We start from the raw sequence: 25,100 nt of genomic DNA, 5'->3' as shown, positions 1-25,100 counted from the left end.
TATCTCCTTGTTTACCCAGCCAACAATGACTCCAAACCTTTGGCCACAGCCCCGCATTGGCAGCTCACATTTGCATGCTTTATCTATTCCAACAGGCAGTTGCTGCTCCACATTCAGCTTCCAGGTGAAAGATCCTTTCCTCCCATCCATCCTTTGTGTGTGACCTGCTGCCCCTCTCTCTATATGAATGACTTCACATTTGGCTTTACTCTAATGCATAGTTTTCATGTTCTCAGCTTTTGAAAACACCCAACTGAGAGTCCTGTTTTGGTCATTGTTTACCACTCCCTGCACTCTGCAACATCTGCAAATTTTATCAGCACTGATTTTGTTTCCTTGCAGGTTGTTGACAGAAAATATTAACTAGTAAAGAGCCAAGATTGCATTGTGCTGAATAGGAGGGAATGTGGCCAGAGTCACACTGTTCAGGCAATGGCTCTGTTTTTCAGCAGGGGAAAATAAATACCTGCGATACTCAGGAATACGAGCTTACACAAGTCAAGAGAAAAAAAGATGGGACAAATAGATAAGTAGGAGATTGGCAAGATGTCTTTCTGTCTTTCTGTCTCTTTGGCGTTCCACAACCTCAGTCTTCCCTCTACAGCAGCACAGGAGCCCAGCACGACCCTGGCCAGCAAGGCTTCTTGGCTGGGCATTCCAACCTGTTGGTGCAAACGAGTGGCATTTGTCATTCACTGCTTCATTCATGAAGCATTAATGACATTTTCTCTCCCTTACAACAGCATCTCTCTGCAGGCTGCTGAGAGCCATTATCCCACCTTTGGAGATGGAAAGGACAGAGCTTAGGGTACCTTGCAGCAATCGCAGAGCTGCAACTAAAACCCCAAAGCAACTCCTGTGCACTTCCACTCTGCCACAGAACCAGCAGCTGGAATTATCAGGAGAGGGAGTCTGCTTCTCTCACAGAGGACTTGCATCACTGCTGAAACAAACACCCTTTCTTTCTCCCCAAGCATCTAATTTATCGCTGAAGGAAATCTCTGTTCTCTTTCCGAAAGCACCAGCCAAGAAGGAACCTCTACCCTTTTCAACAGCCTCTGTTTTCTCCTCTGCCAACTGGTCTCTGTCCCTCCTTCCCTTATAGAGCATCTTGTTGTAATGCCCTGCTAGAATAATGTTCACATAAACCTCTGTGCCTGTTCCGGCTTGTCCTGTCACCAGTGTGTGACAAGTGTCAGAGAAACCCATAAAAGCCAGGCTGTTGGCTCAACAGGGCAAAGGACACCATGTGTTGAACACATTGACAGCTCTCAATAAGTAACAGCCCTGCTGAACAGCTGGTTGGATTGCTGGGGTTTGGAAGAATGTTGGCCACATTGCCTACTTGCGTGCGTCCTCCTCAGTGAGGCACAGAAAATCCTGGTGTGGGGAGAGGAAATACATCACTCCCAGATTATACCAAAGAGGAATAAAAAAAGAAAGTATCTGAACAGAAGTTAAAATGTCTACTCAAGTTTTGTGGCCAATTTTGGACATACAGAAGTGCAATAGGTTGTTGGTTTGTTGATGTAGGTGCAAAAGATGTTCCTCCTGAGGGAGTGGAGAGTTGGGCGGTGGTAGGAAGAGCTGTCCTAATCTCATTTCCTTCTTCCCTCTCCCATGGAATACATAACTCCCATTTCATTCAGGCTGAGCACTCTCAAGTCTGAGAGCACAGAAACTGTTCACAGAACAGTTTGGCCTTCACAGCATGAGGCAAAACACAAGGTTTTGGCAAAAAGAATTTTGCTTCTCTGCCTCTACCATCAGTGTTTGAGGCTCAGAGAAGAGTTTGGACCAACATTCAGCCTCCTCCTGCTGCAAGGTCTCTTCCTCCAGGAGTGCAAGTGCTCCCAGCCCACCTTTGCTGCCAAATCCCAGCCCTGCAGAAACCTCTGGAGAAGAAACACGGCCCCCTTTCTGTCTCATTTTGCCTCTGTGAGACACAGCTGCTGTTGCTTCCCTCTCTGGCCTGTTCCATGGAGCCTGCAGGTGTTTGCAGATGGCCATTTCCCTGTAAAACTGGTGGTATGCTGATGTTTAAAACAAAATAAAATAAACCCACCATGCTACAGTGTCCAGTTGAAGACCACTGCTGTTTGAGCATTGCCTCTGCTGAGATACAGAATGTAAACAGTCTGTTTGATTAAACCATCCCCAGCAAGAGGACTGCGGGGAATTCCAGCCCTTCCCAGCAGAAGATCCTCTGCTCTTCAATAATTCAGAACTCCTCAAAGGACAAGAATGAATTGCTCAACTTTCCTGCGAGGAGAAACTGTTGATAGTTATGCTGGAATTCTTGGAGGAAGCTCACCAGTATAAACCAGGTCCATTTCCACCACTGCTCCACCCTGCTCCTTTATTTAACCTGCTGGCAGGCAAAGGGATTGTGCAACAATGGATAAACTCTGTCCATGCTGCAATGCAAAATGCTCACTTCTGATTTTCTTCCCCTCATTGAGATGGGAGGTGGAGGGGCCACACTGGGGTAGCCTTACAGATAAGACTTGACAGAAAATTGTTCAGAAAGAGAAACTACTCTTTCAAAAAAAAGGCAATAGATAAGACTATTTTAAACCATCCCATTTTAAGGTTTGGAGATTCTGCCAGCACTGGACATCTTTTATAGTACACTTCTAAAACTTCGAGGCTCTTAGAAATAGAAGTGGGACCACAGCTTCTACATCTATTATATCTGTAAAAGCTCCCTTAGCCCCAAATTCCAAACACACTCCTTATGGAAGAGAGGGAGCCTGGAATGGTGACACGAGCCCTGCATTAACACCCTACCTCTGCCCAAGTGAAGAACCATGGCCCTGACCAGGCTGCTTCCCTTACTGACAGTCTTTCTATATCTGATGATCTTCTGTGCATTTTGAGTGGCCAGAAAGATTTATTAGAGGATCCATCCAATTATCTCCTGGAAGGAAACAAACATCTAATCCACTCACCTGGTACCTGAGACCAAGGTGCAGTGCTAAAGACAAACCAGGAGCAGCTACAAGAAAACTGACTATTTATTCAGAGATTTGTGGGACCTCTGGAACAAGTCAAAAAACATCCTGTGTTTTCCAGCTGCTGGCACCATTACCGTGCTTTGCTCATGCCCAGGATGACCCCAGTCCCGTGTTACCCACTCCCCTGGGTCCTGCTCACTCCTGCCTCCTGAAGGGGTGGTTCTGTGAGAATGGTGTGCAACACCAGATGTACCATCAGCCCTGTGCTCAGACTATAGTGGACAATTATCCTTTGGGCTATTTTAGTCCTTTTACAGCCTTTGCGCAACTCAAGAGCAACAGTTTTGCCAGGAGCCAGAATCTAGATTTTGATGTTAAAACAACAACAACAACAACAAAAAAACAGACAGAATCAGTGGATTTACCAAGAAGAAAATCTACAGGGTTACTGAAGTCAACCTTCCTGCTTGGGGTTCCCAAATGCTGTCCGTGCTGATTTCAAAGCAAATTTAGACCACAGTTTTTCCCCACTTCTTTTACATTTTCCATAACGATGGGAAAAGATGAGGAAGACACAGAGTTAGACAGGCAAACATCTCATCAAAGAAACTCCTACAAGCAGATGGAGGGTAGGAAACATCCAGCAACCCTGCTGGCTCCAACCCACAGCCGGGCTTGGGTGCGTGGTTGATTTTCACTAACTAACTTTTCTTCCCGTGAACTTCCTCTGAGGGTGTTTGTTTATAAACAGAGGAGGGAATATTATTGCTGGAGATGGGACAGTACGGGCGGGGGTGAAGGAGCTGAGGCCACAAGCCTGGAGAGCAGAGTTCAGGAGTGTTTGTTGCCGGAAACACAAAGGGCTCACTGTAACACTGGTATATGGCCCAGTGCCACAGCCTGCAGGGATTACGATATAGGTATATGCAGAAAATACTTCAAAAAGCAAAAAACAACGCCACATTGTACAAATGTTTCCCACTGCATCACCATAACCATTACACACCCAAATAAAACCACCGACAGTGGTGACGGTGGCTGGAGGTTGCTCTCCACAACATTCTTCTCTCAGCTGGGTCAGTTTCCCCATTGCATGCCCTCTGTCTGTGCCCCAAGTTCTACACACTCACAGGTCTGGAGCAGCCCCCCTCCCTGGTTTCCTTTCCAAAGGAGTTACTCTAGGTTTACATTGGTGTGTTCAACAGCAGAATCTGGCTTGTATTGCTCGGCCTTCCCTCTGCCAAGTATGTTTCAAAACTGTGTGTGTAATCCATTTAGTTAACATTTGCTTTTTCTCCCAGTACTCCTTTTCTCCCTGAACATCTCCATTCACGAGCTACAGCACAGGAGGCTTCCAATTCTTGTCTAGTTTACGCTGAAAATAATTCTCATTAAATTATCACTGGTGAAAGGTGCTGTTTTGACCTCCGAGAGGCTGCTCTGTTTATCCACAAGACAGATGACATGTAAGACAGTAGTAATGCGAGCTCCAGATTTCAACTTTAGCACCTCAGACTTTACAAGCACAGATGCTGCTGCATTCAGAACAAACTCCCATGGACTGGATGTGCAGCCTCCCTGGTGATGCTCCTGACAGAAACACTGGCTGTTCAGCCATGAGGGTGTGCACTGGGTGGGGATCTCTCCCCAAAAATCCTTTGGGGCCCCTTCTGCAGCCTCTCACCTGGCCTGGATTTAACTATGGGGTAAGATTTATGAAGTTGCTTTTGTCTCTAATTTAATATACAGAGGCAGATTTTCAGCATTTCCTACGATAAGCAGTTACAACTTCAATGTTTTACAAGCCATTTCAGCAAGTCAATACAATAATCAATGTGCAGACGGATAAAAAATATCAAAGTATTCCAATTTAAATTGGAGTACTCTGAACTAAGGGGCTTTGCTGATATTTGTTTTTCTCTCCCATTGGGGGCTGCACTCACTGTTCCATCTGAGAAATACAATAATTTGTGTGGATTCAACCATCACCAGTGTGTCTGGCTCAGAGATATGAACTCCAGACCATCTGATGTTCTGCCATCTCCAAAGAGCTCGTGTCACAAATTCCAAGCGCCTTCTTCCCCCAGCCCCTGTGTTGTCACCAGCAGGATGTCACCTGGCAGGTGACAGACTCCATCATCACCACGGGCTCAGTACTGCCATCATCCACTGAAGAACCATCAACAGCTCCAAGGAAACATCCTACAGGAGTTAGGGCATGTGACTCCACATGGAGAACAATCTCAGCTGAGCAATAACCACCATCATCCCTAAAAAGCAATAATAAAAAGTAACAAAAGGGCTGCTGGTGCGTTTGATCACTGACTTTGCCACCAGCACACTGCCACATCCAGGACAAATCAGAGCATCTCTCCATTCCTCAGTTTCCCTGATTTTAAGGGATATGTTCTCCCACACCTGAGATTTATCATCATCAGCATCAGAACTTTTAGTGGCAAGTTCAAGACTATAAAACCATAACCTTGCTGAAAAGATAAAGCAAAACAACAGCACTAGGATACATTAGTACAGGAGAAAAAAACTCCATTCAAAACTAAGTAACAGTGGTAACAGCAAAGGCCTTTCCTCTCTATTTCATTCCCTGCCTTAAATAAAACAAACAAAATAATGGTGATAAAATCTGTTTCCTCAATCCAGTGGATGATCTTTGTGAATATGTTTCCAACACTAACAGCAGAGAACAGACAAGGAAGAGAACGAAGGAGGGAAGGAGCCTGCAGCTGATGCTCAGTGTCGGGAGCAGGGCTGCTCTTCTCCCAATTCCATGACGACAGAAGACTCCTGGGAATCAGATGAGGGAGGGGGAAGATGGGTCAGAAGAGAGAAATCCATATGGGAAAGTGATTTAAAGCAAACAGAGAGACAATAAATTAGATAAGGAAAAGGAGGAAAAACACGACAGAGAGGAGGAAGGAGAAGAGATAAAAAAACCCCTTAAATATCACCCAAAAGGAAGAGTCGAGAGCCCACCAGGCCCCAGGAGGTGCCCAGCACAGAACAGAGTGGTTTGTTTCTCTAACACAGCAATCCTTTTGCTTTCATGAGCTGGTATCATATCTCTCAGCTGCTGCTTCACCAGGCCAACTCCAGATGCTTCTCAGTTTCGCTTCCCCCTCGCTCCCTCTCTGCGCTCGCGAGCGCTCGCTCCTTGTTTGCGCACGGCGAGGATGGATATTAAACAGAACAATATCAATAATTCCCAGAAAAGAGGCGAGCCCGTGAGCCTGGCTGAGCACACAGCACACTGCCTGCTTACCCTGCGTTCCCACAGCGCTTCCAACAGCAGCTGGACAAAGCCACCAAGCTGTGGCCACCTCGGAGGGGACACCACACCCTGCCGCAGCACAGGCGATGGGAGAGGAGCAGGAAAGCAGAGACAGCGCAGAGAGGGAAGGAAGGAAGGAAAACAGGGGAATCAAGGACACCAGATAGTAGGGGAAAAACTGAGGCTTGGATGGTGATAAGAGAGGGTGGAGGGATTGGACAGGGAAGTCACACAATTACATCACCCTGCAGATCAGAAGATGGGAGAGTGGGTTTGGAATAGGGGAGATTTTAATGTTAAAAGAAAAAAAAAAGGGAAAAAATAGAGGGGAAGAAAAAGAAGAAAGGTTGAAAGAGAGGCCAGTTTGAGATTTGGAGTATAGCAAAACAAAATAAACATGTCTCCTTCCTCTGATGTTAGGGCTTCACAGTTTTGCTTCTCTCGTGTCCAAAGCAAAAAAAAGTCTGCAAAATAAAGGATACTGAAGCAAGGACCACAGACACGTCCAGGCTGTAGAGAAGTGCTGTGGAAAACTCTCTGAAATCACAGTCTTTGCCAGATTCAGACAAGCTCAGTGGTATTTATCATGATCTTGACCAGGTTTAGGATCAAGTCCATGCTTCCTGTGTAATCCAGCCCCATTCTGCCAAGGGATAATTGACCTCTATTCATATTTGTTCACTTTTAACTCTGATACACACTTTTAACTCTGATACACAATGTACCCTCACTTGGTGCTGCCAAGCTTATGGATGCTCAACAGTCCTCAAATGGTTCTGATCACTGTCAATGAGGATAGCAGAAAGCAAATTTCTGTTGTAAGAGATTTCATTCCTGTCCTCTTTTTACCTTGCCTTTTTGAGTTCTGCTCTGCTCCTGCTCAGAGTAAGAGTACTTTAACTTCATGGATGGCTTTGGGGAGAGTAAACTTTATAATAGGCACTAACATCAAATCAAAGCAGTTTACAAGATGTGCCACTTGTGTCAGGATATGTGGGGAAATAAACAAGCTGCTCCTCCTTGATCATTGGAGTTTAAATGCTCTATTGATCTGGGAAGAAAATCAAAGGGGCTTTGGAAATGGTGTGCGTGTGTGCATGCATGCTCACAGCAGAGAAAATGAAGAGAAATGTGGAGAGACAGAGAAAACAGCACAACAATCAAGTATTCCTTCTCCACAGAAAGGTGAAATAAAGTCAAGAATCATATACAGATATCAACAACCCCCATGTTGGGAAATGGGCACAGAGCAATTGAAGGGTGAGGTCAGGGAAAAGGTACACCTTCATCTTCAGAAACCTCTTTATTGGGAAAACAAAGAACCAAAATGCACAGCACAGCAACTGTGCCCAGAACAATGCATGAAGCAAATACCCAGAACCCAGGCAATAGAAGAGTCCAGTATATTTTGCATTTATGAAATATGAAGATTAATCTATACTGCCCATGTAAACAGTACTAGATGGAAAAATTGGTAGCATCGAGAGAGGAGGGTAAATGAAGAAAAAGATTGTATTAGACTTGCTGTTGCACTTGAGAGAAAAAAACATAGATGATTTTGATCAAACAAGTATTTTCTGATGCATTTTCTCAATCATGTGGAATATAAGATGTGAAGAAGTAAAAACACAATCAAGCATTCATTCCTACTACAACTGTAGGGATGTAGGAACTGCCACACAGGCTAAGAGCAGAGAAGGGTGGGAAATGTTTGATAAAATATTTTTCTCAGGAAAAGGGGAAATTAATCAAAACAGACTATCTGTGGGAAAGGATCAGTTTTGGCAAATATTCCAACTTAAAATTTCAATAGAAGTTTCGTAACTGTCAAAACACCTGATTCATTTTAACTCTCTGAAAATAACAAAGCTGATACCTTTTACCAGCCAATGTTTTTCTTTCTCATACTTAACAGTTTTCTCAACCAATGTTTTGGATTTTAGGTACTTAAGATGTTGTCGATCTGTCCTTCTCTTTTCCTGTCTTGCATTAAAATGGTGACTCCCAGTCTTAGCTAAAGAGCTTTGGTTTATAGTAGAGCACTGGGAAATCTTCTGTGGCCTGGGCTATATCAGAACCTACAAAGTGGATTTTCTGTGAATGTTTGGACTAATTATCTGCTGTTATATCCCTGACACTGCAGGGGACTGAATTTGGCAACCCAGGTGGTCCCTCCTCTGCTTCTGCTCCTGTAATTTCTACTGGGGAAAAGAAAAGAGGAGCTGAAAAAGCAACAGATAAAATTAGAAGCAAAACTATTATATGGGAGCATTTCAGTTGACCCCAGTCATGGAAGGGTTTATTTTTGTTTTTTCAATATGTCTTTTTGAAAAAAGACACTATACTTTGGCTCTTTTTTTTTCTTCTGGCTCAGGCCAGCATGAAAACTCAATGTGAAAGCATTTGGTTAATCCTGTTGCCTTGAGAGCACCTAAACCCTGTTGGTTCTGCAACATTTTTCCATAAAATGTTTTGGGTTGGAAGGGACTTTTAAAAGTCGTCCCATCCCACCCCAGCCATGGCAGGGACACCTCCCACTGTCCCAGGCTGCTCCCAGCCCTGTCCAGCCTGGCCTTGGGCACTGCCAGGGATCCAGGGGCAGCCACAGCTGCTCTGGGCACCCTGTGCCAGGGCCTGCCCACCCTCACAGGGGAGAATTCCTTCCTAAGATCTGATCCAAACATATTCTCTTTCAGAGTGAAGACATTCCCTCCTGTCCTGGCACTCCAGCTTTTTGTCAGAAGTCCCTGTCCAGCTCTCTTGGCTCCCCCGGGCCCTGCCAGGCCACCCTGAGGCCCCCCCAAAGCTTCTCCTCTCCAGGTGCACAATCCCAGCTGTCCCAGCCTCTCCTCCCAGCAGAGCTGCTCCATCCTCTGATCCCCCTGGAGCCTCCTCTGGGTCTCTGCAGCAGCTCCAGCTCCTCCCTGTGCTGGGCCAGGGCTGGGGCAGCTCTGCAGGTGGGGTCTCACCTGGGCACAGGCACAGGGGCACAATCCCCCCTGCCCTGCTGTCCAGACTCCCCCTGACACACTCCAGGACAAAATTGGCTTTCTGGGCTGCCAGGACACAAGACCCTTTTGAGCTAAAGGTGCTCCTGGATGCATTGTGGCTTCACCTTTTTTATGACTGACCCCTGTCCTGGCAGAGTCAGATCCAGGCTCCAAGGAAGGCATTTCTGCACCAAACCTCGCTGCTCCCCTCAGCTGGCTGCCCACAAGCTGAGTCAGGCCCCAGTGACCAGTGAGGTGTCCACTGGCACTTGGACCCGTGCTGGGCAATGTGCTCAGCCAAGGGCCTCTCCCACCTTTGGCAAAGGTGAGTGCACTCAAAGACCATGGAGCTGCCTCAGCAAACACCTGGGTCAGCTGTGCAAGCTGAGACCTGTCCTGTTCGGTCCTGGAAAGTGGCTCCTACCTGTGTGGAGGGTCTGGGTTAGCGTTCCCGGGGAGCCAGTGTCACAGACATCTTCTACGAAAAATCCTTTCCTTAGGATTTTTCCTCCTGAGAAGCTGGGAGGCCTCAGGAACAAAATGTAAACAATGGTTATCTGCTGCTGTGGAATGCAACAGGTGAATCTGGGATTGGTCTCATGTTGGTTGTTTCTAATTAATGGCCAATCACAGTCAGCTAGTTCAGACTCTCTGTCTGGGCCACAAGCCTTTGTTATCATTCTTTCTTTTTCTATTCTTAGCCAGCCTTCTGATGAAATCCTTTCTTCTATTCTTTTAGTACAGTTTTAATATAATATATATCATAAAATAATAAATCAGCCTTCTGAAACATGGAGTCAGATCCTCATCTCTTCCCTCATCCTCAGACCCCTGTGAGCACCGTCACAGAGCCAGCATCAGTGAACCCCTCTGGCATTTGGGGTTTCAGCTCATCCCTCCCCGTGCCACGAGTGCCTGGGGCTGACAGGGGCCACCTGTGCCCCGAGCAGCCCCAGCCCCAGCACCCCTTGGCCACCTCCAACCCCTCCTGGCACGGTGGGGTGGGAGTGGGGCCTGCAGAGCAGCTCCAGCCCGATTCCCAGGCTGCCCCAACCCCGCCCAGGGCTGGCTGTGGCCATGGCTTCGCGTGCCAAGGCTCTCCAAGGGCTTCCCCTCGCCCTGAGCAGCGAGCCCGCCCTGCACAGCTCTGCTCTGTGCTCCTCCAGACATCCCCAGCAGTCCCTGAGGACAGCCCTGCTCCTGCTCTCTCTCCAAACACCACCCTCGCCTCTTGCTTGCTGCCTCACGCGAGTTGTTCCGACTGAAACAGCCTGGCTTGAAATAAATCAGGCTGAAATGAAGCTCGGAGAGGCAAACTCAGCCCGGGACACAACCCTGCGCCTACAGGAGACGGCCATACGTCATTTAGGAATCTAAATTTGCCACCCTTCACACACAGAGTCAAATTGTCTTCACTGTTTTATTACCATTTAATTAATTAGAGCAGCCTATGTGTAAGTGCTTTAAGGGAAAAAAAAAACCCCAGCTTTCTTCTAACTGAGCTGTTCTGAGTCTAGAGTGTAGCTGGTCAAAAGAATGAGACCAGATTAAATTGGAAATGTTATAGAAAGAAAAACCAGTTTCTGATTTTTGTCTCAGCTTCCACAGGCTGAAGGAAATATGCTGTTCAAATGCAAATATTTAGCAAATGACAAGCTGTGAGAGTATTTTGTTCAGCGACCTATGAGTCAAGCCATGTCCAGATCCATAGTCATGAAGTGGATAATCATTTGAACCCATCCATGGGGAAGCCAGACCCACACAGCTTCCCCCACCCTTCAGGATGGTGTTTTAGAGATTTGTCACCTTGCAGGAACATCTGTGCAGGTGTTCCAGCTCCTGTCACTCCACTCTCCCCACCATGGCCAGCACCCTGGGACCTTGCACATGCCAGCACTCATTAAACAACAGAACAACAAGTTTTATATTTGACTGCTCCTTCATTGCAGTTCTTCATTACAGAACACAACTAGAAAGTTCCTACAATTGAGAGACAGGCTGTTGAAAATGCCACATGATCTACCTGCCTAATGTTTTAATTGTGAAACTCTGAATAAAATCTCTTTGAAAACATCCTCAAGTTCCCAGCACACCCAGCACGAGGATCAGCTCTGGAGATAGGACCCAGCTCACCAATTCTACCTGAAGTGCATCAAACCAGTATCATACTCCAAAACTTCAGAAAGAAACAACTCTCCAAAACAAACATGTATTCTTTAACTCTGTAGAGAGACTAGACCTATGCAATATCAATTACATATCTTTATAATTGCTTAATTATCGGACCTGACATGGATGTTTCTCAGTCCTTTACATGCAAAAGCTGTGGCATTTAGTGAGCTCCACCATGCTGATTTTGGCTCTTCTTTCCCTTTGGATTCTGCTGCAGTTTTATGTTCGTCAAGGACTGAAGTTGGGAAAACACAGGCACTCCCTTACATATGAAGCCTTATTAAGTTGGGATCATGCTCCCTGTTGGCAGGCTGAGGAATAGGGAGACAGAGGGGAATGGAACCAAGAAGTGGGGGAAATAAACAACAAAACAAAACAAAAAACAAACAAACAAAAAAAAAAAAAAAAAAAAAAAAAACTTTCACTCTTCAGAGTAGGCACGCCTTCTTACTCTGACCATTCATCCCGCTCCTCTCAGCTCCCAGCCAGTAAAGAAAGAGTCAACATCTCTCTCCTGTGAAAACACGAACCACCCCAGAGCCCAGAAAACACCCTAAAACACCCTGACAGGGACTCGGGAGCATCCCCTTCCTTAGGCTGGGCTTGAGTTTCCACAGTGCAACCCAAACACCTCTGATTCCAACAGCAGCAAGGTCAGCAGCGCTTTGAAGCCCCCTCATTCCTTATGGTGTGTGTGTGCATTACCCAAGCCAGCACAGCCCCTCCTTAACCCTTTCGTGCCCCAGCGGGGGAAGGTGCCGGGAGCCGCGGAGTGGCTCCGTGCGCACATGGGAGTGTTTACAGAGGGATGCGCTGGGTGCGCACAACCCGGCGGGGTTTGTGCGAGAACTCTGTGACCCGGGAGGGATGGAGGGATGGAAGGAAGGATGGAGGGATGGAGGGTGAGTACGCAGGAGCCGGGAGCCGCTCCGGGAGCCGCTTCGAGGAGCACAGCCCAGCCCCGACAGGGCTCCTGAGCTTTTGCGTAACGCAGATCAATGGGTCACACTTGCAGTTTCCCAACAGCTTTGCCTCTGACAAATGCCAGAGCAGATAGCAGCGGAGTCAAGCAGGGCGGCAATAACATCGCTGCCAAGCAGCGTGAAAATTGGCAGAGCCTGGCACCAGGGCTGCCTCTCATCAGACACAGGGCATGGCCCGGCACAATGACGAACCCACTTAACAGCGCTGTAAAATTAGCCATTTATGAAAACAAATTGAATGCTGCAGCAGAGGGTGACGTAAGGAGAGTTGGCTCCAGACAGAAACTCCTGTAGCCTGGATTAGCAGAAGAACTCCGTTATGTCAGGGCTCAGGCACAGGAGCTGATAACAACTCGGGTCCTGCATGGGATTTTTAACAGGCACCACAGGTTTCCCCTATAGGCTCCTGTACCATTTGTAGTAATTTCTTACATGCCAGCAGAGAGTGGTGCAAGGGGAGCAGAGCAGAAAGTAGGGGGCAGAAACTAGGGGAAAACACAAGAGCAACTCCAAAAAAGAGGTGTATTCCAGTCAATCCCACCCCTCCCCTCAGATCTGTACAGCCACACAGCTCCCCACTTTGCCACTGGGACAAAAGTTGGGGAGAAATTCACTTCTGGCACTGCCAGCAAATGTGCCCCAGTCCCTTCCCCTCCAAACACCCAGATGGGCTCTTGATTTCAGTGGGGTCCTACAGATGCAAATGCAACAGCAGAACTGAGCTCCTCAGTCTGTCACATCCCAAAACAGTGAGAATGTGAAAGCCAAGAGTTTTGGCAGCCAGAACCCTTGATTTCCTCATTGAGGGAAGCGTAATCTCTCCCTAAGCTTGCTGCAGGTCTGGGAGGCTGTGGTGTGCAGAGGATACTCCAAGTGAGTTCCTCTTGGACCTCTTCCAGGTGTTTACACACAGAGCCAAACCTGGCTCCTCTTCAAGAGTGCGTGCGAGGGGGGCAGGGGGAGCTTAAAAATAAAATAAAAAATCACAAAGTCCTCCCGAGCTGAGCTGAAGCTCCACGGTGCAAAACTGGGGCATTTCTCTTCATTTTTCACAGTGGAATGTTATTTCCATGCATAAAATGGGTCAAGTGTTTTATACAGGCAACAACCTAACCTCCCCCATCCAATTAAAGTATTTTACTACAAACGATCTTTGTGTGTGTTTGTCTAGGTTCCCTGTCGTGAGAATTAGAGATACTTGCACCAAAGACAGACACGGGGTCCTAGGTGTTGGATTAAGCACGTTAAAAAATACCCTGACCCTGTTTGAGATCTGTGTAAACCCCAGTTCTGCTTTTCCTAACTTGAAAGGGAAGCACTTTGAGCCCTGGGGTTTAAGTTAGGGTTGGGAACCAGAAGAGCAGAGTGTGAGAAAGCCAGGGGGGAATAAATCAAGGAATAACGTGGTTCACCTATGAAATCACTGCTCTGGAGGCACACGGGACCAGCCCATGCCCGGCACCTCCTGCCCACCCCGGCAGCCCCGCACAAGCGGCGTCTCCCTCCTCGCGAGCGAGCGGAGAAAGTTAAGGAAAAGCACGGCTGACTTCATCTTGGTTTTTTTTTTTTTTTTTTTGTTTGTTTTTTGTTTTGTTTTTGTTTTCTTTAGGACAAAGCAACTTTCCTGCGAGGCGGCAGCGGCGGCGGTCGGGGATGGTGGCAGGGGACAGCAGCGGGGACAGCGAGCGGGGCTGGCGGGGCAGCGGCACAGGCAGCGCTGCCTCCTGCGAGCAGCCGGCTCCGCTTAAAGGGAAAGGGGAAATCCTCGCTGTCTCTTTAAGGCATCCTAGGACATGGAAACCTTGTGCTTTCAGGGAATCTCCTTGCCAGAAGAACTGTAAAACATGTCTTCCCCCCCCCCCGCCCCCCCAGTACCCGTTTCTCTTTCTGACTTGTTTCCTTTTTTTTTTTTTTTTTTTTTTTTTAAGGGCATTTCCATTTTCTATTACTTCCTTCAGAGCAAAGATGGATGTGGCGACATTTATAAGGGTTTGTAACCCTCCGAAAAGTATCCGATTTCACGACAACTTCGCTGCACTTTATCACTAAAGCGAGGAAAGGGCGGGAGGTAGAGGGAGGGAGGGGGAGAGGGAGCGAACGCGGGGAGAGGGACCCAAATTCAGGATGGGCTCATAAAATTTAAATAAGAAAAGTGCAATGCTCCTTGTTATTGTCCAGCTCAGACGGCTTAGACTGGTAGCTGCTTTGAGTACTAAATGATTTTATAGGGCTGTTTGACCTTAGAATCATTGATGTTACACTTGCCATTTCTAAGGGGAGACAAAAATACTCCACACATCCTCTAGCTGCAGTGCGAGTCCCAGCCGTAGCTGAGTGTCGAGGGGTTGGGAACTTTATAAACTCATTTGATTCATTTGAGGTTTCACAATAGCCAAAAAGTTCCTTTATAGCTTTTTGGAAACCACACGCTAACACTGCATCTAAAGAGCGAACAGCGGAGTACACTAAAAAGCCAATAAAACCAAGGAAATCGTAGGGGGACCTTAGATATGCGTTTCTTTGCAGCCACACACCAGTCACATACATTTCTTCCCATACCTACAAACAAGCCACTTTCAAACGCTCTACTTCCAGTTTTCCAACCTGAAAAATCAGACAAAACCCCACCGTGAGAGCTGCCTCTTCTACCTGCACCTCACTCCGCGCACCCAGCGAGACAGAAACCACCCCGGGGCACTGCCATTTCCCCTATGCAAAAGTTTACATAACTTTTCCTGCGAGCCTATACTTCCAGCCGGTCCGCAGAGCTCCGGGATCTCCCGGAATATGTGGCGGGGCGAAGGCGAGCCCGGCGCGCTGGCAGAGGCGCTGCCATCCATCCATCCATCCATCCATCCATGCATCCATCCATGCACGCATCCATCCATCCCCCGTGTGCCGCGGGGCACTCCCGCGGGGCTGGGTGTGCACAGCCCGCTCCCGGACACACGCACGCCTCCAGCCGGCTCCCGGCACCGAGCGGGGATGCTGCAGCCACAGGCACGGCCAGACCTACCTGCAATGACAGCCGGAGATCTCTGTCCGCCCTCGGCTTTCAGCCACACTTGCAAAGTGAAGGCATCTCGGGGCAGCTCCACGTCTGCCTTGAGCCGCAGCTGATCACCTTGGCCACTGAAATAGAGCGCCCTGCTCGGGGTAAGGGACTCCTCGTCGTCCTTTACCTCCCGCTGTTGCCTCCTGCGGGGGACATGCCCGGGCTCCAGCCCAGCAGTGGAGCGCCTTCCTCGGGCTAACCTGGTGGCACAGGTGCCCGGGGCAGTGTGGAGGAGCTGGCGGCTGTGCCTGGTGTCCCTTCGTGCCCTGCGGGAGCGCTCGTCCATCCCACATTCGGGTCCACTGGCTAGGGCTGTACAGAGAAGCGCAAGAGGCAGCAGCAAACTCCAGAGCTGCATTTCCAATCTTCCCCCCCCTTCTCCCCTGCAAATCCTCCCGATCTGCCAGCTTTGGGCTCCTCCTTGCCTTGACTTTCTTCTCTTGTTCACCCTTCTTGGTATTTGCTCTTTTTATAACCCTTCTCAGTTGCTTTTTCTTTTCTTTTTTTCTTTTTTTCTTTCTTTCTTTTTCCTGCTTATAGATTTTTTTTTCTCCTTAAAACAAATAAAAATCAAATAAATCAAAACTCCTTCTTGGTTGAAATGTATTTCTCTGTTCTTCCTTCTCTATCTGTCTTCTTCTCCTCTATTCCTCCACAGCTGGAACTCCTCTCTCTCTTCTTTTCTCTGCTGAATTTTCTTCCCTTTATTTTTTTTTCTTCTTAAAAAAAAACACATACACACACACTCACACACACTCAAAACAAAACAAAAAACCAAAACAACCCCCCAGCTTTCTCCAAGACTCAGACCCACTGATTTCCCTCCCCCCAAAAGATGCTCTAATCTATTTATTTTTTTGGCCTCCTTTATAACATAAGCCACAACCCCCTCCTTTCCCCCAACCTCCCCCCCTCCCTTCTTCTCCACAAAATGAAAGAAAAGAGAAAAAGCCCCTCAGAAGATGAGTAAACAAGAATATGCTAATCTACTCTAGGGTGCTCCACCTTCCCAATTGAATGATTCCCATTAAAACTGCAGGGATCATGACTAATCAATCAGCTTGAAGGAGCAGATAGCTCCAGAGGTTCAAACACTTTTGCTGTTTTCCTTTTTCCCCCTTCTTTTCCTCTCTTCCTCTCTTTCCCCCTATCACTTCCCCCCCCTTATTTATTTTTTAAAGAAGACAATCAAGATGAATGGATCAATGTGACAAAAATCCTGCACCCCCCTTTTTGCAATCTCCCCAGCTTTCTTTCTCAGTCCAGTCCAAAACACACATTCCTATTTTTTTTTTCTTGGCAAAGGAGAAAGCTATTTCTCCTCTCAGACTCCCCGTTGCACTTTGCTGGTAAACCTTATGCTCCTCTGCAGCACATAAAGAGTCTTGAAACTTGAGTCTCAGATATTTTTTTTTTAATTGCTTTCTTTCTTTCTCTCTTTTCCACTCTCTCTCTCTCTCTCTCTCTTTTTTTTTCTAATTCCTTCTTTTCCTCTTATTATTTTCTCAAAGTTATGCAATCAGCCAGGCTCCCCCTTTTGTGGTCCCCCTCAGTGCAGTTGTGTGCAGCTAATCCAAATGTTGCATCAAAGGTCCCCATCGAATCATCAGGAGCTAAAAGGAGAGAAGCTTTTTGAAGAGCATTTGCCTTCCAGAAGCTGTAGCAACAGAGCAGGACTTGGCTTTTGAGTGCTCCAAAGACTCCTGGGTTATTTTTTTGGAAATAATAATTTAAAAAAAAATCAATTATTCATTTTATTGGTGGATTGAATCAAAAAATCCTCTTTGAATATTGCTAATTTTCAGCCTAAGGAATTCAGCTTCCCTGGTTTCCTTGGCTTGGTTGTAGCCACAGGTAAGCTCCTGGCTGCTTGCTGGTTTGTAGATCTCTGTTTCTGAGCTGGGACGTTTCTTTTTTTTTTTCCTCTTTTCTTTTTTTTTTTTTTTTTTAATAATTTTTTTCACTCTTGAAAGATCTCAAAAGCTCCCCCTGATGGCAACAAAAAGGATTTTTCTAAGTCCTTAGTCAGTGGAAATGACTTGGCAGTGGCGCTCACAGAGCGTCGGGGCCAGTGCTCTCCTCTGAAGAAATCCAGTAAAACCAAGTTAAAAAATCACACCAAACCCGGCCACAAACCACTCACATCATCCTCTTCTCCCCTCTTTAAATTGATGATTGTCACATCTTACTTTCCCTATATATTTTCAACAGGAATCATTAAACAGTTTTCCTGGAACTGGCATCTCTCTGCTTCTGCAGGCAACCCTGTTAGCATTGCTTAGTTCTGACAACTTCCAGTTAAAATATACATTATAACGGTAGTGAAAATCAATTTTTCCAATGGAAAGGGTTGTTGCATGATCACAAGCCTTCCAAAAAAAAGTTCTTTTTAAGTTTCTTGCTAATTTGAGCACTCCATGATACACAATTGGCATTTTCAGTGGTGCTGGGTTTATCCACAAAGTCCCACCAGAAGTCAAACACAAGCACAACCTTAGAGCCCCTCTCTATTCTCCTGCCCATCCCTCCACCACAGCTCTTCCTACAAAAAAAGACAAAATACTGAGAGCATCTACAAAGTTTATAATACAAGACCTCCAAGCCATTAAGCCTCTCAACAGCTGAGAGGAAATGTTTAACTGGGAAATAAACGGTACAAACTCCTATAAATGTCCTGAAGAACTCTCAGGGATATGAAAAAGGCACTTCTCTCTCTGTGCCTGTTTGGCAGAAACAATTTAAGATCTGAGCTAAGTGCTGCACTGCACTGCTCTAACTTAGCTCATAGAGGACACTGCAAATCAACCAAAAAAAATCCAAAAAAGTTTAAAGTGAACCTGTTCAACTTCAGCAAGAGCTAAAGCAGGAGGAATCCTGCTGCCAGGACACTGCTTCCTCCACATGACAACTCCTCTGAGGGCCCTGGGAACTCTGCACGTGTCCAGGCTGGGAGGGCAGGCTCTTAAAATAATGCTGGTTCCACTTTTTCCAGGAGAAAAAGCTAATTCTGTGAAATCGTGGTGTTCATTAGGGACATCACGATTTGGCTGAAATCATCAAGGAAATTTACTGAAACACTTCAATTTGATAGCACTGCATCATTTAATTTTGGACATACTTGACCTTCTGTCTCTTACAAAAGGGTTTCACTGTGACCAAATCACACTTCAATGCATCAGCCTGCAGCTCCAGTGACAAATTCTGGGATATTCTTGCTGCAGAGGAAAAGCCCAGAGCTCTGCTTCCTGTACTTATGGAAGAGAGAAAAAAAGTATGGAAAGATGGGATTTACCTCTAGCCCACAGATTACATCTTCAATCAGTTTTATTCCAAAGACATAGTGAAAGCATAGAGAAAATGTAATATATAAACTCTAAATGTGATAGAAAATGAAGTGGAAGAGATTTGATTTTAGGAATAGTGAGTAAATCTTGGATTCCTTAAGTGTGTGGGTCAGATCTAACTTCCCTGACCAGATGAAATTCTCCCCTGCACAGATGGACATTTATTCTCTGCTTAAGCCAGAGCTTAAATGATGTACAGACCTGGCAGAGAGGTTCCTGCCCAAGGAGAATAATCTTACTGCTGCACTTGAGTGCAATATCCTCCTCAGGAAAGGGAGAGGGAGATTGTCTTGCATCTAGAGGTATTTTCATGAGAAAAAGGCAAAAAAAAAAAAAAAAGCATCTAACCCTAGTTACACACATAGAGAGAAGTATTAGAATAGATATTTATGACACTATGCCAAAAAATAGCATTGAGCTAAATGCTGTATGCAGTCATTATAAGGAGAAATACTCAGCAGGAATCTTAGCTGAAGCTGCCAATAACTCCCAGGTTCAAGACTGGAGCTGAGTGAATAAATCATAACAAATAATGGTTTTGTCAAATTTCGACTTTTTTTCCCTCCTATTTGCAAGTAGACTGCGAAACCTCTCAAATATGTTTGAAATTACATGGCCATTTCTTCCTTGTCGTTAGTATTTCTCCAAGGCCAATTAGCACACAATTTGCTGTAATGTACACATTTTCACATTTGTTCTGTGTTAATTGGGCAAGGAAGTCACACAGCATTATTTTTGGCTCCCCGGGGGGTCAGGTTTAATCACTCATGATACAGTAAAATTACTAATTTTACATACGATGGGAGTTTCCATGCTTGAAACTCTCCTTGCGAAAAGCGGCGCTGGCTCTTCAAATTACTCACACGAAGGTCAATTAAAAACAATATTTCTTGAAAGTTGAGCTGAAAAGTCTGCCAGATACAACTGAATTGAGGCCCTACTATTCTGGGTAAGTATTTGTGCATATTTGTCCTCTCCATGCACAACTCCATCAATCACAGCAGAGGTTTCACAGTCTTTACCCCTCACCGATATCCCAATCAAGTCTCTCCCAACTTGGCTTGGGTTAAGGATGGCTGGAACACAATCCAACAGCTACTCTGCTCAGAATCAGACAGGGCCCAGACACCAGATTTTAACACAACGTGTTGGATTCAGGGCATATTTTATGCAATCAGCAATGGTATGATCGGAATCACGCTGCCTCCACAGAGCAGCGCGGAATGAAACCCAAAGAGCTGAGAATAGCTTCAAAGAAAAGGGGATTTGGGCACCCTGGTTTGTGAATCCCATGAAGTGCAGCACCTTTTAGGAGAAACAGAGCGACTTGGTTGGTGACATGGTTGTGGAATGCGGTTGCATTGGGTGGAGTGAGGCCACAGCTCCTCGTGAGCCTGAGGAAACATTAATGAATGAAATGCTAATAATTAAAAAAAAAAAAACAACAGTGAAAACATGTGAAGCATGTTCTGTCTTGGAAAAGACTGAACAGAAGACATAATGTGGACTCAGTGTAAATCCAGCAGATTTTTCATTGTTTTCTCTATCTGTCATTCCTCCTCTTATTTTAAACAGAGTGATTAAAAGTCTGTGTTCTGCCTCCGCTGTCGCACTCCATACTGATAACAATCCTGATTCCAAGGATTTATAACTATTGCCTGCACACTCATCATCCCACACAACTCCACTCACTTGAAATCACAACACCAGCTCTGGGTTGCCTTTATTAGTGGATAAGAGACTCTTCTGCTGCTGGTCCCTCAGCTGCCCCTTATGTAAAATACTCTGTTAATTTACATCAATAAAACAGCCCCCATGTCAATTTGAATCACACCCTTTAATCCAGAAAAGTTTACTGAACAATTAAGAAGTGCAATAAATGACAATCAAGACTAAAGGCATAATTGATGACTTTATGAAGGTTTCAGTAATTTTATAAGGTAATTTGCAGTCAGCGGCTATAAATTCCTATTTAAACCTAGCATACCACTCTTTTTTGCCCTGCAGAGAGCTGTATTTCCTAACAATACTGATGCCTGTTTGCCTGGAATTCAGTTACTTTATCCTTCAAATTTCCCTCATGAAATATTGTATTTCCAGAAGAAGTTACATACTCCTTGTATTTTTTTCACCACATTCTTGAAATACATTCTGGGGGGTGGGGCAGAAATCTCTGTTCTACATTGTGGTGAGAGTGATAAACCATGGTAGATGATGGAAGCAAAGGGGCACAATCTTCAATTAAACCATGTAAATGCTGTTTAAATTAGTGGACCTATTTTGAGTTGGACTGATACTCTAATTCTGGGTGCTCAGGATGGGCTGTCCAGGTGAAATCCTAGCACTGAAATCCTGCCCTGACTGAAATCCTTGCTCAGGGATGAAGAGAGAACAACCGTGACCTCAGCTGCATGGTGTCACTCCAAGGACATGTCCCTGTGACCCAAAACATGCTCATGGGGATGCTCCAGATTTATGGGATCAGCCCCAGTGAGTCCCACAGGGTGAGTTTAGGACCAGACCCTTCACATCCCACTTCTCCAGGGCCACATCTGGATGCGGGAGAGCACCAGGCAGGTTCAAAACCAGCAGACTGTTGGGGGCAGCAAAATCACAGCCTAAAGCAAAAGGTGCTGGGAGGAGGGAGGACCTCGTGGGTCTCAGCAAGTGCCCACAGCACCCAGCCCAGCCAGCCCCACAGCCCCCAGCCCAGGGCATCCCTGTGTGCCCTTGGCAGGCACCAGCTCTCAGCACCCTCCCCAGGCCTTCCTGGCATTGTCCCTCCATCAAAAGCACTGCCTGGAGCCACCTGCCCCTCTCACAAAAGTTTAAAATCCCAACAAGAACACAAAACATTTTTGCTCCCCCTCCTCAGTTAAGAAGCCTAAAATGATGCCTCTTTTAAAAGTCTGCTCACCCAGAGATTTAAGTTTCCCTGATGAAATCATGATGGTGAGAGCCCGAAGTGCAGAATGTTGTGTTTATCTCTTCTGCACTGTTTGCCCCATGAGGAATTCTGGACATGCCATGATAAAAAACAGGGAAAACCCTGTGGAGTGCATGAGGAGATGCCTTGGTTTTCCATCATGCAAGATGTGCTATGTGGTTCCCAAACCATCTCACTTAAAAGCAACACATTCTCCAGTACTTCTGGAGAGAAAGTACTGGAAAGCTGGAAGAGAACAGGACCTGGCTGGGATTGAATAGGGAACAAGACAAGCAGTCAACTGCCCAGGAAGGAAACAACTCCTGGTAATCTCTGTCTCCTGGTGATTTGCTGGTAGCTGGTTCAAGGCTGGCAGGAAAGGGACAGAGCCATTTCTTTATGAGCACTGTCACTGAGTTTGGGCTTCCTTGAGAGAGCTGTGCCCATGACAGGACCCACAACCCCACCCTGACTCTGCTGGGGCCACCCCAAATCCACCTCTGGAATGCACAGCAGTAGCCAGGCTCCCACAGCAGCCAAGACCAAATTGTGAGGACTGGCCAGAGAAAAGATCGTTTCACTGAACCAAAGGTGTATCTGACAGCACCAGACAGCCAAGTAACCCTGCAACTGAAAAAACTGGTTTTGCTTTTTACCCAGGGCTTCCCTGGCTCTGTAAGCACAGAGTGCATCAGCAGATGTTCCACCTCTGCATCCACACACAGCCCACACCACTGCAGTCACTGGGCATCAGTCACCTCCCCACAGCCCAGAGGTCAAGGACTGGCCGGGCTCTGGAGCCTAAACTCTTCTCCTGGAGCTGCCAATGTCTTCCCCACAAGATAAACAGCTTGCAGGGGTGCAGAGAGAGGAGGGGGCTGCCTTGGGAAGGCACAGGGGGGCTCTGCTGTCTGGCTACCTGTGCAGAAGACACATGGGAGGTCATCACTCTTCCAGGGCTCTGCTGTCACACCTTCCTTGAGCCATACATCACTTGAACAACATTAATGAGAGCGAGGTCAGCAGCAGCTCTCCTGGAGGAGGAGCCCAGGAGAAGCAAGGGGGTGGCTCTCCAGGCCCTCACATAGGGTGGGCTCCCTCGGGCAGAGTGGGGACCAGGAGATGGGGATGGAGAAGAAGGTTCTGCTTGTGCAGTTCTCTCGGAAGAGCCATGTCGCAGACATCTTTTTATGAAAATCCTTTTCTTGGGATTTTTTCTTCCTGAGAAGCTGAGAGGCTTCAGGAACAAAATGTAAACAATGGTTATCTGCTGCTGTGGAATGCAACAGGCGCATCTGTGATTGGTCTCATGTGGTTGTTTTTAATTAATGGCCAATTAGAGCAGAGCTGGCTCGGACAGAGTCTGAGGCAGCTGCCTTTGTTATCATTCTCATCCTTTCTATTCTTAGCTTAGCTAGCCTTCTGAGATGAAACATTTTCTTTTATTCTTTTTAGTATAGGTTTAATGTAATGTATGTCATAAAATAATAAACCAAGCCTTCTGAACACAGAGTCAACATTCTCGTCTCTTCCTTCACCTGAAAACCCCTGTGAACACTGTCACAGAGCCACACAAGCTGCTCTGAAAGCCAGAAGGGAAGTTTGGTGCTGGCATGTGTGTACACACAGGGAGAGATGAGGAGCAGGACCCAAACAGATGGAAATGCAAGGCTCAGGAACAATCTAGACAATTCAAATATATCAGGTCATGCATGATTTGGTATTCACAGGCAACATCTTCAAGAAAGTTTAACATACCCAAATGTTTTTCCTAAACCAGATTTCTGCTTCAAAGCCAGTACTAACAGGATTAACACAAGAGACCTGCCATGTCTTGCTATTGGAGATGAAAATCAAGCAAACGATAAACAAATTGATCAAGAGAAAGACACCACGTGTCAGTCTGCAGCAAAGAAGCCAAAAGACAGAATTCAGAGGAAAAGCTGCTCGGTATTTGAGAGCTATTCCCAGTGAACCGGGATTTCCCCTCTCTGCTTTCATTTGAATGGCATTTGAAAAACACAGCTGCAGAGTCCCATGCACACCAGGGATGGAGCCAAGAGGGGAACCCTCCCAGTCCTCAGCAGCAGATCTGAAGGGAGCACTTTGTCCTGAATTCACAGCACCCAGCGCAGTTTGTCCTGAATTCACAGCATCCAGAGCACGAGTGAAGCCTTTCCCTCAAATCTTCCCAGACCTCCACAGGCACCTGATCCCCACCAACACCTGGCACCCCAAGAGGCCCCATAGATCAGCAAAGGGCTGATTTGGGGCTTCTGCCCCAAGCTGGCACAGGAGGCTCCCTCAGACCAAAGTGTCACTGTAGGACACGAGAAAACACAAGCTCACACCGCTGTTCTCAAGGTGAAGGAAAAAGGGAAGTTTATTTTCTGACTCCAACATTTATAGTTTTCCAAGAGTGGCAGTGGATTGGAGGGCGACAGTGCCACCTCTCCAATGACACTGGACAAACCAACAGTCTATCAACTTTCTCCTCTTCCATAAAGGCATGCAAAACAAAGAGTTATTTACAGAAAGTGTGCGAGAAAGTTCACTACAAAATTGTCAACATCAGAAGGCTTAGAAAATCTTAAAAAACCAAAGTGACACCAAACAGCTCTCCTGGCATCAGAACCGACCTCTGCCAGCTGTGGATCATCCTTGAGGCCTGGAGCGCAGAGCAAGGCAGCACCTGGCACTGCAGAGAGAGGAGGTTGCCTGCCTGGAAGGTATAGCCAGTCTCTGCAGTCATGTGCTCAGCTCCAGAATTTGAAAAATCTCATAATTTTCTGTGTCATCCCCTTGCACCTGAAGGAACCCCTCCCCAGCCCTCCCTTCCTGATCCCAGCCAAGCTTCCCCAGCCTCATTCCAGCCCTGCATCCCAGGTGCTTCATCTTCCTGTGCCCCCCAATGCTCTGCCCCCAGAGCCCACAGATATTAATTGATTTGTCAAAAGAGAGTTCAGGCAAGGATGTATTAAATCTGAGCATTCCACTCATACCTCCCAGGCTTCCCAGTGCAACTGAGATTCCTCAAACATGGTAAAAAAAACAAAACAAGACAAAACAAAACGGAGGAGGGAAGAACAGAAAGAGTGGAAATAGAAACCAGACAGATGAAAAGCAGAAGGGAAAAGAAAACCAACAACAAAACACAAATAAATTGGAGGACAGCCCTCACTAAAAGCTGCAGGTTGGGGTTTTTTTTTGGCTAAAAGTTTGGCATCTGTGGCCTCCTGTGATATGTCAGGGGATGACATAAATACGGTATAGCAAGCTTTATAGGAAACAATTGCCATATGTGAGGGTGGTGGCAGCCTGTGCTCTCCCCACCACCCCCTATTGCTTTCGTCTGCACTAAAGCTGAGTTTAAACAAGTGAAGCCCG

General features: G+C 46.5%; 1 protein-coding gene across 1 annotated transcript in view; it reads right to left on the bottom strand.

The window, feature by feature from the left end:
* The window catches only part of PAPPA (pappalysin 1), a 175,474-nt gene extending 159,673 nt beyond the window's left edge, over positions 1 to 15,801 (bottom strand). Inside the window, exon 1 of the mRNA XM_058038277.1 lies at positions 15,405 to 15,801. Coding sequence (XP_057894260.1) covers positions 15,405 to 15,801 — 397 coding nt within the window. The remainder of the gene's footprint in view (positions 1 to 15,404) is intronic.
* Positions 15,802 to 25,100: the final 9,299 nt, after the last annotated feature.

The sequence above is a fragment of the Melospiza georgiana genome, chromosome 20 (genome assembly GCF_028018845.1).
Source record: "Melospiza georgiana isolate bMelGeo1 chromosome 20, bMelGeo1.pri, whole genome shotgun sequence".
In the NCBI taxonomy this organism is placed as follows: Eukaryota; Metazoa; Chordata; class Aves; order Passeriformes; family Passerellidae; genus Melospiza; species Melospiza georgiana.
This window is presented reverse-complemented; position numbering and strand designations above follow the sequence as displayed.